We start from the raw sequence: 17,342 nt of genomic DNA on the forward strand, positions 1-17,342 counted from the left end.
CGGGGCTGGGATGGACCCTCCGTGCGAGGCCGCGGCAGGGCTGGACCCGTGGACCTGCTCCCATCCTGGGGGTCGCCCCGTGGCTTCGCTGCTGGAGCCAGCAGCTGCTTTCCACCCAACGGGTGACATCACCGGGGAAGAAAGAGGAAATTTATTTTGGGCGCAGAGCAGCCCGGGTTTGGCTCCGGGCGCGAAGCAGTGCTTCGTGTCGGTCCCCCTTAGGTGCAACTCGGAGCCCTCTGCGCGGCGGCACCGGTGGGGCGCCCCGAGGCCCGCAGGCGGCCACCCCGGTGCTTCGGTCGGAAGCGGGGTACGTGCTGCCTGCGCGGAGCGCCCCACACTGCACCGCCCCATCGTGCAGGGAGACCTGCGGCGCTCAGAAACGCACGAACCGGGAACAGGAACGTGGCTCAGGAGCGAGATGTGGATACAATAATCAAATAGGAATTAACGTATTAGCATCTTCTTCAGTAAATATCTATGGAGTAATGAAATTCTGTCCCTGAATGGCGCAGAGCACAATTTTTATTTTTCTAACGTCTTTCTTGGTGTAGATGTGTAAATTAACACACAAATCCTGCTCAGATTAGGTGTTTTTTTTTTTCTGTAGGGATTGCTCATTTTTAATAACCTCTTCCTCCCCCTGTACTGCTCTGGCCGTAAGGACTCCTTCCCCCATCCCCTGCCTTCACCAGCCTCATTTATATTAAAGCTCCTAGGCCAAGATGGCCACCAACAGAGTTTTAGAACCATCAGAATTTTTAACTAGCAGAAGCTATCATTTAACATGCTTTTTGACAGTTTGTTAATCTTACTTTTAATCCACTTACATAAAAGAAGGTGAACCAGGAATTGGCTGTTTTGGCCTCTGTGCGTAAAAGACATGAAGGGACAATGCATCTTTTGTGTTTAAATTTTGCGCTCGGATTTCTTTGTGTGCATTATTAAAATTCCTTATGGCCTGCCACTTTTTTGCCGAAATGAAAATGTAAGCAGTGTTGCTTAAAGTCAATCCGTATCCTTTAAAATGTGACTTTTGGAAAGAGAAAATTTAAAATATGACTCTGGCAAAAAAAAAAAAAAATTTAGCTTGAGAGAGAGAGAGAGCGTTTGGTTTCCGGAGAAGCTTTGTCGGGTTTTGTGCGGTGAGGGTTTAGATGGGTTTTAGAAGTATTTTCAGGAGGAGATGAAGCCTGACGTCCCCGTGTGCGGGAATGGGGCTGCTGCCGTGCCGGCCGGGTCAGCTGCCCTGGCCAGGCTGCGGGCCGCGACATCGGCGCCTTCCTCCTAAGTATTGCAGCAGCACCTGCCGGTCTCTCTCTAGGTGCTTTAGGGTCATTTCTATAAACTCTAGTAAAAATACCACTTTGTTTATGTGGTAGACGCTGCATTTTTTCGTATTTTGGAATCACAGAGCAGACCCTTGAGTGTCAGTGGTGCGGCAGCCATTCGGCGGGATATTCCGCGGGGAAGGCGACCCAGGGGACGGATCTGGGGCGAGGATGACGCTGCCTGCCGTGGGCTGTGGGGAAGCACGGACACCTGGACCGTGATGCTGTCCCCACGTGTGCCCTTGAGGGAAAGGGGCTTTTCGGCGCTTGGGTTCCTGAAGATTTCCCACCCTCAGTAAGAGTGTGCTGGCTGCTCTGGCTGGGGGGGAGGTAGGGCAGACCCTGGACAACAATTGGCGGATAGTTCGTTTGTAAATAACCTACTGCCGTGGTTCGAGCCCAAGCCCAGCTGCTTTTGGAAGTGCTGTTCTGTGACAGAGATTCTTCTGAAACGTCTGCCTGCCCTGCACAGCTGTTCTGAGGAAAATAAGTACGCTAGAGGTGTTTCAGTGTGCTGTTCAGAGGGGCTCTTGGATTTTATTTTACATGGTGCTTATTTTTCCCTACTAATTATTATTTGTCTGTCTTAGCGTTCTCTTTCAAGTTTCAGACATTTCTGAGGCTATCAGGAACCTAAATGCAAAATCTTTTTCTATTGCCAGGAAAGGAAACTGTATTTCACAAAAGACAGTATTCTTTCCGATAGCTTCTTTCTACAGAAAACAAAGAGAATTCCAGGTCCCAAAAGAAGTGTAAGTTTGCAAGTACAAAGCGTGCGCTATAGCTTCCAGTACAAAAATGTACTAGATAGAGTTCTTCCCCAATTTTTACTTGAAAACTCTACTTAAAATGTTACAGGAACAAGAATTAGCTTCACTAACTTTATAAAAATATGTAACATCTACAGAAAATACTGTTTCGTTTGCCTTTTCATGAAAGTGTTGGATTTGAACTAATACTCGTGGCCAGTTGTCACTACTGAATCATGGGGGGTTTGTGTGCAGGTCAGGTTGAAATAGAGGGTCCAGGCCGGTGATGTGTAAAACACCAACACGCCTCTGCGCCTGCACTTTCTCTCCTGGAAGGAGCGGCGGTGCCCTGGTACCTCTCCTCCGCGGAGGACAGGTCCCCACTGGCGCCTGGCTCTGCGCCCCGGGGCTCTGGTCATCGCCCCAGACCCGCGTCCGGCTCTCGCCAGCCCGGACCAGAGAAGCCGCTGGCACCTGCAGGGACCCGAGAGGCCGTTTTGGGTGGGATCTGCCACCTTCCAGCAGCGCTGACCATGATCACGTCAGCCTGCTTCCCCCAGCGTTTATCCATCTCATGCCCTTCCCCACCTGTCTCCCCAGAAAATAAAACAAAAGATGCTCTTAAATTGGGGATTAAAGTCTGATTGCGTCTTGGCCAGAAATTGCATTCTGGAAGCAGTCTGGGACAGAAAGCTTGGCTGGCTGAACCAAGTAATTTCCATTTCTCCGATTTTGGGGTTCAAAATAACCTTCTCAGAGTGTTTGTCTCTGAAGGGGCATCCTTCAGAGAACCCCTGACTTCAGGATGCACATTACTGTTGTTTAAGGAACTCTGTGTTTTCTGCAAAAGCATTACCTTTTGGGCCTGCCTTTAAAGTGGAAAAGGAGAAGAGCAGGGGATGGAAATTAATATATTTTATTATTTTGAATGTTTAAATCTGTGGTTAGCTAACCCTGGCATGCCCAGGAAGCTACGTGTGCAGTATGTGACATTTTTAAATGCTGTGCCAGCAATCCTGGCGAGATGCGCTCACGACCGCGTAGAGTGGAGAGAGCTGCTCCCTCCCGCCCAAACTTTGGGCAGGAATTGCTCTGTTCCCAACACAGACACTGCCATGAGCGTTCCTCCTTTGCCCAACACACGCCAAAACCCTAGTGACTGGTATTTTTGTAATACACCAGAACTGTTGGATAACTGGTTAATTAAGCAGAAAAGGCTAATTATGGTAAGATTCACTGCTGAAATGTCTCCCGATCATACACATAACTGCAGTTCTTTTAAGGGAAAGAATTAAGATGATCATTTCTTTAATACTTATGGATTTTTATATCTTTAATACTTATGGTTTTCACCTCTCTTTCCTTCAGTTTGAAAAGGTGAACCTATACAATAATTTAAATAATTCCTATTATTTCAAGTATTAATCAACTAAATAGGGAAAATAGAATTTTCAAACTAGAATGATATTTGCAATGCATTTTAAAAACAGACTTCTATTTGAGAAAAAAAAATAATTGGATATTTCTGTGCACTTTTTCTGCATTTTGTGTATGAATATTCATCTTAAAGTTCCTGTATTCCTGAAAATTATTCCTTTGGACTTGGTATGAAGGTGTTTTTTCTCAGTTTTGTTAGAACTTAGAGTCAGTTTCAAAATTCCATTGGAAACCAAAAATTGTCTGTCATCTACCCGACATTATAAAACATATGAAAATTACACCTTTGTGTAGGTAATGTCAGATGTATTTTGGTATATTTTTGTGTTGCAAAGTGGAAAAAGTGTAAAATGCCAGTAGAGCGTAAACCTCGAGGAACTGTTTGCACATAAATCCTAACTGGGAGCGGCGTTTTCCTTGTCAAATGTCCACTCAGTACCTGCTTGCTGGTTACATGCTTTAGCAGCACCCAGACTGTTGTGTTTCATCATACAAGCGCTTTGCGTGTTGCCAGGTCGGGGGTGTTTGGGGGTGATCGTCCATGTCGCTGCCAGATCCGCCGGAGCATCCTGTCACTGATCCGTGTGCGCAGAGCCAGGGCTGCCCGCCTGGGCAGTAACTTCCTCAAGTTATGCTTGATCATGCTAATAATCTACGGATTAGGATTCCCTAAAAGTATTCACTGATTTAATTCTGAGAGGGTCTATCATGTCTATAATATTAATACATCTTGTTAGGTCCTGTCAGGTGAATAGAAAAGTTACTGCCCCCGTGACAGAGCTATCCTGATTTTGATTTTCGAACTTTGAAAAACCAAGCCTAAAGGGAATCAAAAGGAACCAGAGACCTGTGTAAAGTGATGGCGAGTGAAGAGCCGTGCACCGTACGTAGGTGCCATTTTAGCGCAGCACTGGAGGAGTCTCGGAGCAGCGGGTGATTTGTGTAAGTGCTTTAGGACCCACAAGGGCGAAAGACGAAGGCATCTCTCAGAGTTTTGGCTTCAGGGGGGTGCAGTTAGGCCTTCGGGTTTGACTTACGTTTGAACGTTGAATGTGGATTAAATCAAGATTTGACAAACGTACCCCAGCGGCCGTGAGCGTGGCTCCGAAGTGAGCATGAACAGCCGCCGCCGTGCCGCACCGGGACGGACCACGGGGCCGCCGCACGCCTGCTCTGCTCAACGCTGCCCGAGGTCGATTCCCCTTGCTGCTTCGTGGGGCGTTCGGCTGGTGGCCCAGCCCGTGTCTGGCCTGACCAGGCTCCTTCGCTGGGCGCTGCTGGGTGCCTGTGTGGGGCCGCTGGCGCCGCGTCCCGTGGCTGTTCCACCGCCGGGCGGGCACACGCGTGGGCACGCACACGGCACAGGACCGTGACAGCCCACGTGGCCGTGACCCTGCAGGGCGGGAGGGGCGGCGTGTGCAGGAACACCGCTGTTTGACGGTAGACAGGCGATAGATCTGCGGGGAAGGGATGTTCGGTACCCCAGTTGAGGGTTTCTCAGTCAGCATCGAGTCCGAAAGCTGCTTTTCTTTTCCCTCCCCTCAACCTCACAGTTTCTCTGGCTGTAGTAACTGTTCATCTTGTAGTTACCAGCAAGTAATTTCATGTTGTTTCTTGACTATGCATTTAATTGTTTCTAAAGTATATTTGTAACTTCCTTTGACACTTAAAAAATGGTGTGGTGAGTGCCTGTGCAGGGGCAGACACAAACACTGAGGGATTCGGCAGACTCTGTGATAACCCTGAAATATCTTCTGCTTTAAAATTAATTGCACCAGGTTTGCACGTGCTATCCGGTTTCTATCTGACTTACTTTGGTGGCAGATGAGACCCTGGTTAAATTAATTCTGCTTTTCTGATGTTGGTGTGAGGATGGAAAAAGAGGGAAAATAATAGCACCGAGACACTCAAAAGTTGGTTTGGAGAAAGCCGTGTTGATCAGTGGCATATTTATGTGATACAAGAGCAGAAATCTCAATCTTTTGATCCATTTTTAGATGCTGTAGACTATTCAGAGTGTTCCAAGTCATGTTAAAGTAAAAACTTTATGGAATTGAGACAGATTTTAAAAAATAGATATGCCAGAAGGACATGGAAAAGCTTTTGTGTGTTAATGGTTGTATGTAGGCTGTCAGACATTTCTTCAAGGACATATTCTGGACAAATGTCACTCGTTATAAAGCTGGGTGAAAATTATTGTGGTATTACTGAATATATATGATGTGCTTAAATGGAGGACACATTAAAAAAATATGAGGAAATTGATAAAGATTAACATACACGTTGGTAATGTAAGGAAAACACTTCTATCAAATTGTCCGTCAGTAAAGGGTGCTATAGGTTGAAGCCTAGCTGCTAGGAGTTTTAACGAAAAAAGCTTGAGTTATTGTTTACTTTGAATGTACCCCAGCAAAACCTCGCTTCTCTCCCACAAAACCTCACTTCTATCAAGTCGGTGCACCTCTCTTCTGGCATCTCCTGTCTTCCAGCAGCACTGTATTTCTTCTGTTTACTTCAATTTCAGCTGTGATCAGGAATCACCTCAAAGTAAATATCTGCTAAGAATGCTCCCCCAGGAAAGTTATTCTAAGTGTGGTACTTCCCCCTTTTGCATCTGATGGTGAAAGGTGATTAGCAGACGACATAAAGGTTAAAGAGGGAGAGAAAGGAAGCTGTAAATCATCTAGAATGACAGTAAAAATTAAAACCTTGGGGTTTGTTGGGCTCCCCGGTGTATTAGCTAATAAATATAGCCATGCTGTGGTTCTGTTCATCTTCTGATTTTACAGGCTTTGCAAATGTTTGTGCTCAGATTAATGTATAAATGTATGTGTAAGTATGCATACGCTTAGCGTGGGGAGCCTGCGCGTGTGGCGCCTGCCCGCGCGCTCTCGGGGCGGCCGTAGAGCCGCTCGCGGAGCCTCCTCATAAACATCCACATAAAATATACGTGTCCCCATGCACGAGTCTCCTCCTCCTCCTCCTCCCCTGCCTCTTCCCTGGCGCCCACCTCCCCCACCCCACTTCAAAGCTTGTGGTCCTTTTTCCATCCTTGTACTAAAAGGTTTCTTTGTAAGCCAGGCCATTTGTCCATCATTGTTTGGGGTCCAAACAGTGGTAAAATACCCTGTCACCGATCCAGAGTGCTGTGAATGGCAGCTTCTCTCCGGACAATTGGCGGTGGTGCCGAGAAATATTCCTGAGAGGATTATTTAACCTTTCAATTTAGGGGGCACAAAGCCTGGCTGATTAATGAACTTTCTGATGGGCGCTGATAAGCGGATCTATTTCTTTATTTCCTCTAAAAGTGATTCCTTCTCCTGTCCCATATTACTATAATCTTAAACATAAAATGTGGCAAATAGATTAAAAAACAGCACTAAAGAGTTTATCTGGCTGGCAAACTGAAGGAGCTAAATTAAAATTGGTAATGAAAGCAGTGGCTGAGCCCTGTATATGGTTTTTAAATGCGCTGTGTATTTTGAAGAGACTTATTCTCCAGCTTGCCTGGTAATGACTGCTTTTGGTGCACAGTCCGGGGCTGGCTTCTGTTATCCCCCCAAAAAAATGAGTTGTGTTATCTGGATGACTGCAGACACATATGCATCCCCCTTTCTCACTGCATGGGCAGACAAGGTCGATAGCATTACAAGGTATTTGTGGCAGTGCTTGTTTCAGTTTTCAGAGCTGCCAGTTTTCAGCCAGATTTGAATTACAAAAGAAGAAGCTGGCATGAAAATTGAAAGGGTTTATCGGCTAGTCTGAAGCCTCATAGCACATTGCTTATTTATGCAGTCCATTTGCACCAGGAAATGTAAAAAGGAAATACATTTTAAAAATAAGGTCATAAAGACCCAGATATGTTTAAGATGGCAAATAAAATATAGATACCTATAATATCTTTCCAGGAAACGATTTCACTTAATGTTGCACATTACTTCGGAGGAGCATTTATGTTACTGTCATAAATTTGTGCATTTGTGTCACTGTATAGATACTCTCTGGGGATTAAGAAGGAAGTGTTTGCTAATTTACTTTAAAATTAAAATAGAAGACAGATAGGTTTGTAGTTTGAGAGCTACATCAGAAATAGTTGAAGTTTAATGCACCGTCCTATTTAAATAACGTTTTGCATTCCGTGTAAAATTAGCCATGGACGACTGGATAGATGCCACCACCTTTGGAGAAAATTGGGATGCCTTTTAAACCATGAAGATTTTGAGGCATTCAGGGATTGTATTGTTGTTATCCTTACTATCTTGCATATATTCATTTTCTCTATGAACTTGAGATTTTTTTGTCCATTTTTCAGAAAAGACTTTTTGAATTAATACTTCAGTATTTTTTTTTCTGCTTGTAAGAGTATCAAAAGATTACATTCATTTCTTTCAAATATATAATATTGTACTTTTTGTCTCTTCCTTTAACATTTTCACACAGTCAATTGTAGATGCTATTTGCATCTATTTAAAATGCATTATAGAAATGTCTTATTTCTGTAGAAACGACCGCTTCACCGTGCTTGTGCTGCGGACTGAACAAGTTAAATTCCTTCTTCTGGGAAAGGCTTTGGTTTTCCAGACCGCGCAATCAAAAAATAAAATTTTGTCCGCTAATTTGTAATTTAATGGGTATCATGTCCTTCAAAAAAAACCCCCACAACTACAAGTTCAGCTAGATGGCTGTTCTCTTGGTCACTTTGCTGTGTTTTGTTGGTACCCAAAAGGGTGGAAGTAATACTACAAGTACATTTAGTAAACTCAATTATGAGGTGTCATTTGTGGACAGATACTCAGGTGCGACCTCCACGACTCCTGTTGGAAGAGCAAGTTTTTTCAGATGGCTGACAAAATGGAGAAATAAAATTTGGTAAAGAAATTATTCTGTTTATAATTGGTTGGCGTTCGGGAGGGTTAGAAGTCAAAACACTAAATTTGTATGTCTCTCATTTATTAGCATGCATCGAGCTCAGTATGTTCCTGTCATGAATTTTCATAAGGATTTTTACTACGTAGCATGTGTGGCTTAATGATGCAATCACCTGATAGACTAGGAAGACTCCAAAGGAGACGTTCCGGTCTGTTGTGTACATAATACTTGTTTCAAAAATCTGCCTAATTAAGGAATTACCCAATGGAATGCAAGTCTACTGGGTGCATGACATGGTTAAAGAAAATAACAACAACAAAACCCCTTAGTATAATTACGATATTACATGATATCTTATATTGGCAATTTTGAATATAAGGGAATGATGCAAACCTGCCATTGTTTCAGCTGGTATACAAGTAGATTATGATAATTTGGAAGGGGAAAATAAATGTATATCTTTCAGTGATAGAGCTGTTCTGACCGTTTCCCTGCCCAGCTCCAGTCTACAACCCGCAGTGTGTAATGATTCACTTGATGATGATCTTTCAGTGGCTCAAGAAATTGGTGAAACATCACTGCTAATGAGTTTTACTCCCAGCCTTATGTCTTGTTTGTCTCAGTGAGTTGCAGAAAAAAACAGACTGTGCGGTATGCAGAGCTTGGCCTTGATGGGCTTGGTGTGGGGAGGAGTGCCCGGGTCTGCTGCTTGGGTTGTGGAGGTGTCTTCCCTTCACGCTTTTCTTTAATCCACCATTTAATTACTTGCCTTTAGACTCAGCAAGAAATAACAGCAAAAATTACCTGATAGATTATGTATGAGCATAGCAATGGATGTGATGGACCAGAAGAAATAACTGCCTGGTCCCGGCACGTGAGAATGGCGCTGGGTAATCTGGAGGTGGTGTAAGGAGCCGTAGCTAGCCAGCCAGGTTTACAGAATTATCCCCTCGCACGCTAAAGGGAGTTGCCCAAACTGGTGCTGGATGTAACAGAACCAGCCCCTGCGGTGCAAGGTTTAGGCAAAGGCAGCGCAATGCTGACGGGCGCTGATGGACTGAGGGAGGCACGGCCTCTCTTCCCCCCGACAACAAGACTCTGGGCAGGCCAGGGAGCGCCTCAGGGTCTCATGTCGGTGTCAGGGTGGTTCCACCGGTGCACAAGCAGGGCAGGTGCTTTCCCTCCACTGGGGACTTCATCCGTCTGGGCCCAGCACGTCTGTGAGTGACCAGAGGCCACTGCGTGGGTCAGGCTCGAGCCAGCCCTGGTCACTGGTGAAGCTGGGGCAAGCCACTGCTCCATCCTGGTGTCTGAGGCACAATGCCACAAGGTGATACCGGAGGTGTGATGTCACGAGCTGTGATGTCATGAGGTGTGATGACACAGGGTGTGATGCCACGAGGTGTGATGACTCAGGTTGTGATGCCACGAGGTATGATGTCACAAGGTGTGATGACACAGGGTGTGATGCCATGAGACACGGTGCTGCGCAGGGGAGGCCGGCTGGCACGGCTGGCAGCGAGATGCCTTTGTCCAACGCAGGCACTTGGAGTGGCACAAAAGGGGACTCTGCTCTGGTCCGCTCCGCCACCAGGGTCGTTGCGTCACGCGATGTGGAGGGGCAGAGAAATACACAAAAATAGGGGTCAGAAGATTTTCCTTAATTAGTGAGATTTAGCCAGATTGCAGATCCTAAGTAGTAACGAGCTTCATAAAAGCGAGCCCTCATTGGATCAAAGTCGGTGCAGATAAGGGGAACTCAAGGTCACAGAGGGAGCTGCCCAGCAGGTCCATTTGCATAAAAAATTACTGTCAAAAATAGGCCAGAGAGGCAGCCCTGGCATTTTGATCTCTTGGCCTTTGTCATGGAGATTCCTAGTTGAGAAGGGAGGAAGGCCAGTGTCCCAGATAATGATTAACTGTTTTAATGGCATTCATTCATTCATTCCGCACTAACTACTCATGCAGAAAAAAGGGTTATGTAAAATGACATTAGAAGAAAAATCATTTGTAATCGTTGCATCAGGCTGCACTTTGAGGAGACATTAGGAGTAAATCCATGGCGTGGTAGGCTTATGCTTTATCTTCTGATATTTACTGAGTTTACTGGTGCATGAAAAGCTTTCAGCAAGAATAGCAGATGGGATGGACCTTTCATAGGTAATGCTATCTACCAGGTTATTACTTCTATATATTGATAGTGAAGTAATCTCCAAGATATCACCCTACAAATATAGATTATTTAAATGTTTGTAACAAAAAAAAACTATAACATAAAGAAGCTACATTCATGAATAGTTTATTTTGTACCCATATGGCTGGAGTCTTTAGATGCTTTTTTAAGCCTTAAATAATAAGAAAACAGAGGGTTTATAACATGTGGGTTTCCTTTTTGTTTGGCTTTGGAAAGGAGTAAAGTTATGTAGAGTTGTAATCTGACCTGCAAGTATTCAGTTTAATTTCTTGCCTTAAATGTGACCTTTTCTATTAACTAAACAAAAGGAAACAAGTCGGGGGGAGCTGGCTGGGGACGGGGGGAGGTTGGGGTCACAGGCTGCGTGTTCCCAATAACCGGGATCCGCGCAGGGCTCCGGCGCTGGGGGCAAGCCCCAGCCCATCTCTCGGTGCCCGGTTTTTCAGCTCAGGGGGCAGCGGGGGGGCACAGCGCAGCCTCAGGCTCCGGGGGCTCGCGGTGACCCGCCGGGCCCAACACAGCACGCAGGTGAGCTGTCGGCACCTCTGCGCCGCGTTTAACCTTTGGGTTACGCCGGGGCACCTGCTGAAGGGCGTGTGAAGGCTCTTTACTCATGAATTCAGCCATATACATCCCCGCAGCGCTCTGGTGAGCGTGCGCCCTTCCTTGTCAACATCCGTATGCCTGGCACCGATTTTCAAAAGCCCAGTTCAGAACAGAGGAAGATCTTACTTATCTTTTCTGTAAAAAGTAACAGCCTTTAGAACCCAGTGCAAATTTTACTGGAGTTTCAATACAAAAACACCAACGATGGCCCAAATCATGATTATTTACATTGGAGAATGACTGTGCAGCAGGTGAGGGTGCCAGACTCTTCCGCTGGCATTGGGGCCGGCAACATCTTGGAATGTAAAGGGTCTGGAATAATACACGGGTTTTCTAACAACGTGTTATTGTTGCACTGCACCTTGCAAAGACCAAATAGTGTAATCAGGTCATTTTCCGACTGACGTTATGGTTTGTTTCAAGGCCTGGCTGGCAGAAAGCAGAATAGTAGTGTCAGGGTCTTGATTTTATTTTCCATAGCTGTGTGGCACCGGCATTGTGGCCGAAGAGCTCTCTGGCAGACGGGCACTGGCTGAGGGAACCTGGCGGGGTTTGTGGCAGCATCCCAGCATCAGCTTTGGAAACGGGTGTAATGTGGGCAAAGTTCTGCGTGGCGGAAGGCAGAGGAAGGTGTCACTTTTGTAGGATTGATTTCTGCTTTTCAGGAGCCCTGTCCAAAATGGAGGTGATTTCTGGGGCCACTCCTCATGCTGAAAACTAACTAGAATGCAGGTGATTGATCCAGTAAATTAAACCCACAGATTTTTCCTCAAGGGGATTATGCAAATGTTTGCATTTTGGTGGTTTTTCTCCTTGCCTGTTCTATGTATTTATGATAAAAGAATACCTGTAAAACTAAGCCGGCTTAGTAAGTCACTTACACACCACCGTTAGCTGGAGAGCTCTAGCTGTAAGACATGGATGAGAAATACACAGATTACTTTATAGGTGGTGGGTTTTTTTCCTTTTCCTGTTTGCCCGCCTTTTGTCACAAATCACTGTTGGATGTGTCACTCTTCCTAGTCTTCCTTTAGCCTCCTTCTGGTTAGTGAACATGAACTGAGGAACATGAATCTGAAACAAGCATTTAAACCCAAGGCTGAAGAGGTTCAAAATAAGGTGACCCTGCAAGTGTGATCAGATTCATAAAAAATGGCGTTGGAAGATTTCTGTTGTTTATGCCTATTTTACAAGCACTGCTGTCATTCTTCTGGAGGCTGTGCAGGAGGACGCAACGGCTCCAACAGCAGAAGAGTGTGGTGATGCAGATTTTTTTAAAAAGCAATTCCTGTAATGAGCTTTGCCAAGTGCTGCTGATTTCTTTTAGATGTAGGCCGTTCTTCTGTGCTCCTTTAGCGCCAGAGAGAAGGAAACGCTGAAAGTAGTGAGGTTGTTCTTTCGCCCCACTGCTTTTTAGCCAGATTTCAGGCACCCCCAGCTGGTACCTGTGCCTGCTCCAGCTAGGCACGGGCTCCACAGTCCTTGTTTCTCTGGGGGATGAACATGCTTGTGCCTGTGAAAAGTGAAGGAATAGATGATGTGTTCCCGTGTTCTGCTTAGCGGTGCTAAATGGAGAAAAGAAAAAGATCTGCCCCTTCCCCTGAACTGGTTGGGATGTGCTAAGCCTTCCCTCGCCCCCGTGCACCCCCCGAGCAGCTACAGGGAGCAGAAGAGGTCCCCGCTTCTCCGGGGGGCTGGCGGGTTCCCCTGCCGCGGGGCACAGCGCTGGCCACGGGGTGGGCTGGGGGGCGCGGGGCGAGGGCCCCTCTCGCCACCGGAGCTCGGCCGTCTGGCGTTGAGCTCAAACGTCCCTCTGCAGCTGGTGGATGCAGAGTGTGATGGGCTCGCCCGTCCCGGGGGATGGCGGGGCATCTGCGCCGGGGGGCTGGGAGACGAGGAAGAGGGGAGCGAGATAAATCAGCAGCCTGTTTTCTTGTATTCAGAGCTGAAATAACGTGGCCAGGTGGAAGAGATGCCGGGGATGCCTCTTCCCTCCTCACTTGTGATGCTCAGGCTGAACCTTGCTCTGCAGAATTACAGTAATATGAGCCACTTGCGTCTTTTTCAAACTTAATATTCCAACAGCCAGCAGGAATGTATTGATTTAAGCATAATAAAATTATATTTATGTAATTTTAATTTCTTTTTAATTCATCGCTCGTAATACTGTTGGACCTAATTCTTGCCTGTCTCCATCTTCCAGACGAAGCCGGGGCCCATCAAGGCAGTGGGTCTGCACAAGAGGCGCTCTGCCTCAGGGTACTGCTACAACTGCTCCCGGAAAGGACATTTTGGATATGTAAGTCCCAGAGCCTCTGCCTCGGCGTGAGGAACACCCTCGGGGTGGGGGTTCATCTCCACCACGGTGCATGGCTGGAGAAGAGAGCTGGAAGGCTACGGTGGTGCTGTACCACGGGCGGCTCTAACCCAGCGCTCGTCGCTCTGGGGCTCTGAGCCGTCAGCGGAGGCCAGTGTATAACGTGGTCTCACCCATCTAATTTAAACACACGGAGGAAAAGTTACTCTCTCTCCTTGGCAGGTTTATTCATTTGTTTTTTAAATCCTAAATCAAAACAGGACTGCCTGGGAGACAGAATATTCATTGGAAAATGCTGAACACAGCTTTTTAAGCTTTTTCTCTTTCTTTTTTTTTTCCCATGGCTCATGGGATGAAATACTAGTGTCTTACCGCCACGTTCAACATCATGTAAAGTTTTTCACCACATTCAGCGCATCAATTTGAATGCCTGTTTTAGGAATTTTCTGTTTCTGCCTGCTTTTGACCATCCTTATTTGTAGTTTCTTAGTTTAATCCAACACCTGATTTAAGTTTGACATCATCCTTTTGTAAGGCGCACAGCCTGGCAAAGGAGGGTGTTGCGAGCCTGAAGTGGCTTCAGTGAGAACAGGAGGTGTGCTGCATCCTCTGGGATTGCTTGATGACGTTTATCACCTTTTTCAGCCCCTGCTGTGGCAAGTGCAGCTCTTCCTGCAAATATCAACACCAAACAAATGTTTGTTCTTTTATAGAGTAATTCCAGAAGCCACAAGCATTCTAGGAAATCAATGTTAGTTGTGTGTTGGTTGGGATAAATTTATGGTTTCCTACAGCTTAGCGATGGGAAATTCCTCCCTTCTCTCCCGCACGCGCTGTGTTGACTCTACAGCCACTGAAGACGTGTTGTGAGACTCTTCCTGCTCTCTTTGGTGAATAGTTAATCCATGTGGGGAAGAGTGGGACAGGCAGGGCAGGTTTTCTGGAATCTTCTCATGGCAAAGCTGGAAGATGAACTGGAAGGTAAGCTGGAAGATTTTTAATGCCCAACATTGACAAATGTCAGAGTAAGTAGCGAGACTGATTGCTGTCAACGGATAAGGAGCATTTTACTGATCTGTCAAAAAACAGCGTGTGAGGAGGGCAGCCACACATGGACACAAATAAGGCTGCTGTAAAAATAATTAGTAAATATGTGGGAGGAGCTGATAGTAGTTACTTGAATAGAAAATGGTAGAAACTGTATAAAATCAGACAGGTAGTAAAGTGACTGAAGGACATTTTACAGCAATCAAAGGTCGGTATTTTCACCAGCGTGCGAGGAGCAGGAACAGCCTGAGCCGTGACTGAATGAAAAGGAGAAGTCAACAGCAACACAGAAGGGCAGCCATACCAGATCTTCCTGTATGAGCACAGAATAAACGTCCAGGACACATCAGATTATGTGGTGATACCTGTGTATTTGCCCTCAAATCACTAAACTTTCTGTCCGAGAAGGGCTGGGGAAGTTGGACCGGCACGTGCGTCTTCACAGCGACCCAGCGGACAGGCAGCGCTTCTGGGATTTGCAGCTCTCATGGGCTCAGAAAACTGAGGCTGGGATCAGGGCCTGAGTTCAGGTGGTGAGCAGCTCCATCAGAGCTTGGAAGACCTGCCTGTGATTTAAGGGGAAAATAACTCCTTTTGTTTGGTTGATTTTTAAAATGTCAATATTTTTAAGCAGGCAAAAGTTATTTGTGACAACAAGCATCTCTTAACACTTTTCCCATTTCTGTACCTCAGGAACCCTGCTCCATAGCTTGTTTTGAGCAGTTGAAGTAGAGGAATAGCAAACGGACCGAGAGGAAAGGGCTGGCATTAGCTCTGTGCAGATGCACGCTATTTTGTGCTTCCCACTGCAGCCCTTTCCTGTCATGTTACCATCTAACCTAGTTTAGGAACAGCTGAAATGCCTTTTCTTTGCCAGAGGCCTATGGAGGCCCTTCCCAAAAGCAGAGGCAAGAGCAAAAAACTTGCTAAATCCCAGAGTTAACTGTGCAGTTCCAGTAAGGAGGTCATTGAGGATCACTTCTTGTTTGCAGAAATAGAGTTAGGACATAAGGTGTCAGAGGTTCCAACACCTGCAAGTTATGTTTCCTGAACTTGCGCCACCGTTTATTAAGACAGTCACGTTTTTATGCAAACTGAAGATTTAGTAAGGACAAGAAATCTTATTTTCTGTAGCAGACTTGGCATCATAGTTCATTTCATAGCAATCAGACATCCCAAACGTCGTCTCTTATGGTCCATAACAAGGGTGTGGACATCTTGAGGGGCCAGTTCAGAGGGAAGGAGAGTTAGTGAGGGGCAGCCCCAAGCCGAGGGACCGGGGCGGTGGCGATGGAGAGAAGAGGAGCCCCCCCGGGGTGGTAGGTGTGTTTCCTCCAACAGAGCACTAACAGACCAAAAATAACAAGCCTGCAGGGCAAGCCGCAGATGTGGTCGGGATCTCCGCAGCGCTTGCACAGGTCTCACGGAAGGATGATGTGTCTGCGGGCTCCTGCGTAAAGCTGGTGTCTGTCATTTTCAGTGACCTTCCAGCAGTGTTCAGTATCTTCTTCCGTTTCTATCCAGACAGCAGGCAGCTCTGTGCCTTGCCTAGAGGCCACTCTTAGGTTTCACTGGTGTGAAACACAGGTATTTAAAGTGTCATTTCTCTGTTGGGCTTCTCTCTCGTCATAACTCCGAGGGAGGTAGAGGGAGGACCCAGGAACGGTGGGAGAGGAGGTTCTTCGTGGTGATAGCTGGCTGTTCGACGTGAAACCAGGACACGTGTACCTCACATGAACAGCCTCAGGCGACACAGGACTCGCGTGTCCCCTCCCAGGTCCCTTTCGGCCTGGTTTTGCAGTGGGGTGAGGCCGAGCCCTCCGACCTGGGCAGGTTCTGACTATGGGCTGCCGTCACTCCTCCGCAATCCTCCACACATGTGGAGACAAGCCAGAAGTAACACAACCTAAGGACACCCTTCTGGAGGACACTACAGAGAATAGCACCATTCTTTGTTTAATTTCAGCCAAGCAAAGGCCAAATAAAAGCTGAGAAACAGGAAATATATCTGAAATGCATCTTTTCTGCACTGTTTCTCTGAAAGAGAGGGGAGCAGGCAGAAGGGCGCACAGGGAAGGGGGGTTCTGAAGGTGCTACTGCATGGTAGAAATACCAGAGAACGTAGAAATAGTAGGAAAAGTGGTAGAAATGGCAAGAGGAAAGCTGCTTATCTTGTGGTAGAGACGTCAGGGTAGGTGAAAGCTCCTGACCATTTCTTGAGAATGGCGAGGCCCAGAGTTTACTCGATTTGGGAAGTACTGAAGAAGCAGAAAGGTAACAAGCTATTTACAGGGAGAAGAAAGCATCAGTTAATATCACATGGTGCCCTGAAAAAAAGACAGAACCATAGGAAGCATCCCAGTTCGCCTGGCTGACAAAACATTGCTACCACTAGAGTGGCGAAAAAATCCGTACTTCTGTGTCAGGTGTTTGGGAAATGGGCTGACACGTGTGTGATGCAGAGCCAGCCCCTGGCTCACCTCAGTCGGCTGGTCGGGGCTCTCCTCCTCTCCCCTCAGCGTCCAGTGTCCTGCAGGATCTGTGTTGGGTTTGTACCTATGCCGAGACCGCGGGCAGCTGGACACCCCTGGCCCCACCGCCGCTCCCTCCCTCAGCCCACCCACCCCTGGAGTCGACCACATTTCTGCACACACCTTCACCCCGGAGGGTCCAGGCTAAAAGATCACAAGTATTTGTCTTCCGAGGGGACGGGGCACAAGGAGCAGTGCTGGGGAGCTGCCCGGCTGCAGCGGGGCGCCCCGCTCCCGGCCCGGCGACTGCGTTCGCCTCCC

The 17,342-nt window shown here is 46.8% G+C and overlaps 1 protein-coding gene across 2 annotated transcripts in view; it reads left to right on the forward strand.

The window, feature by feature from the left end:
- The window catches only part of ZCCHC7 (zinc finger CCHC-type containing 7), a 124,916-nt gene that overhangs the window by 89,280 nt on the left and 18,294 nt on the right, over positions 1-17,342 (forward strand). For both annotated transcript variants that reach the window (XR_003400234.1, XM_026866897.1), the window contains exon 8: positions 13,390-13,485. Coding sequence is in view for 1 of the 2 variants with exons in the window: in XM_026866897.1 (XP_026722698.1) it covers positions 13,390-13,485 (96 nt within the window). In the remaining variant the exon portion in view is untranslated. The remainder of the gene's footprint in view (positions 1-13,389; positions 13,486-17,342) is intronic.

This window comes from Athene cunicularia (assembly GCF_003259725.1).
Source record: "Athene cunicularia isolate RWA chromosome Z unlocalized genomic scaffold, athCun1 chrZ_part5, whole genome shotgun sequence".
Lineage (NCBI taxonomy): Eukaryota > Metazoa > Chordata > Aves > Strigiformes > Strigidae > Athene > Athene cunicularia.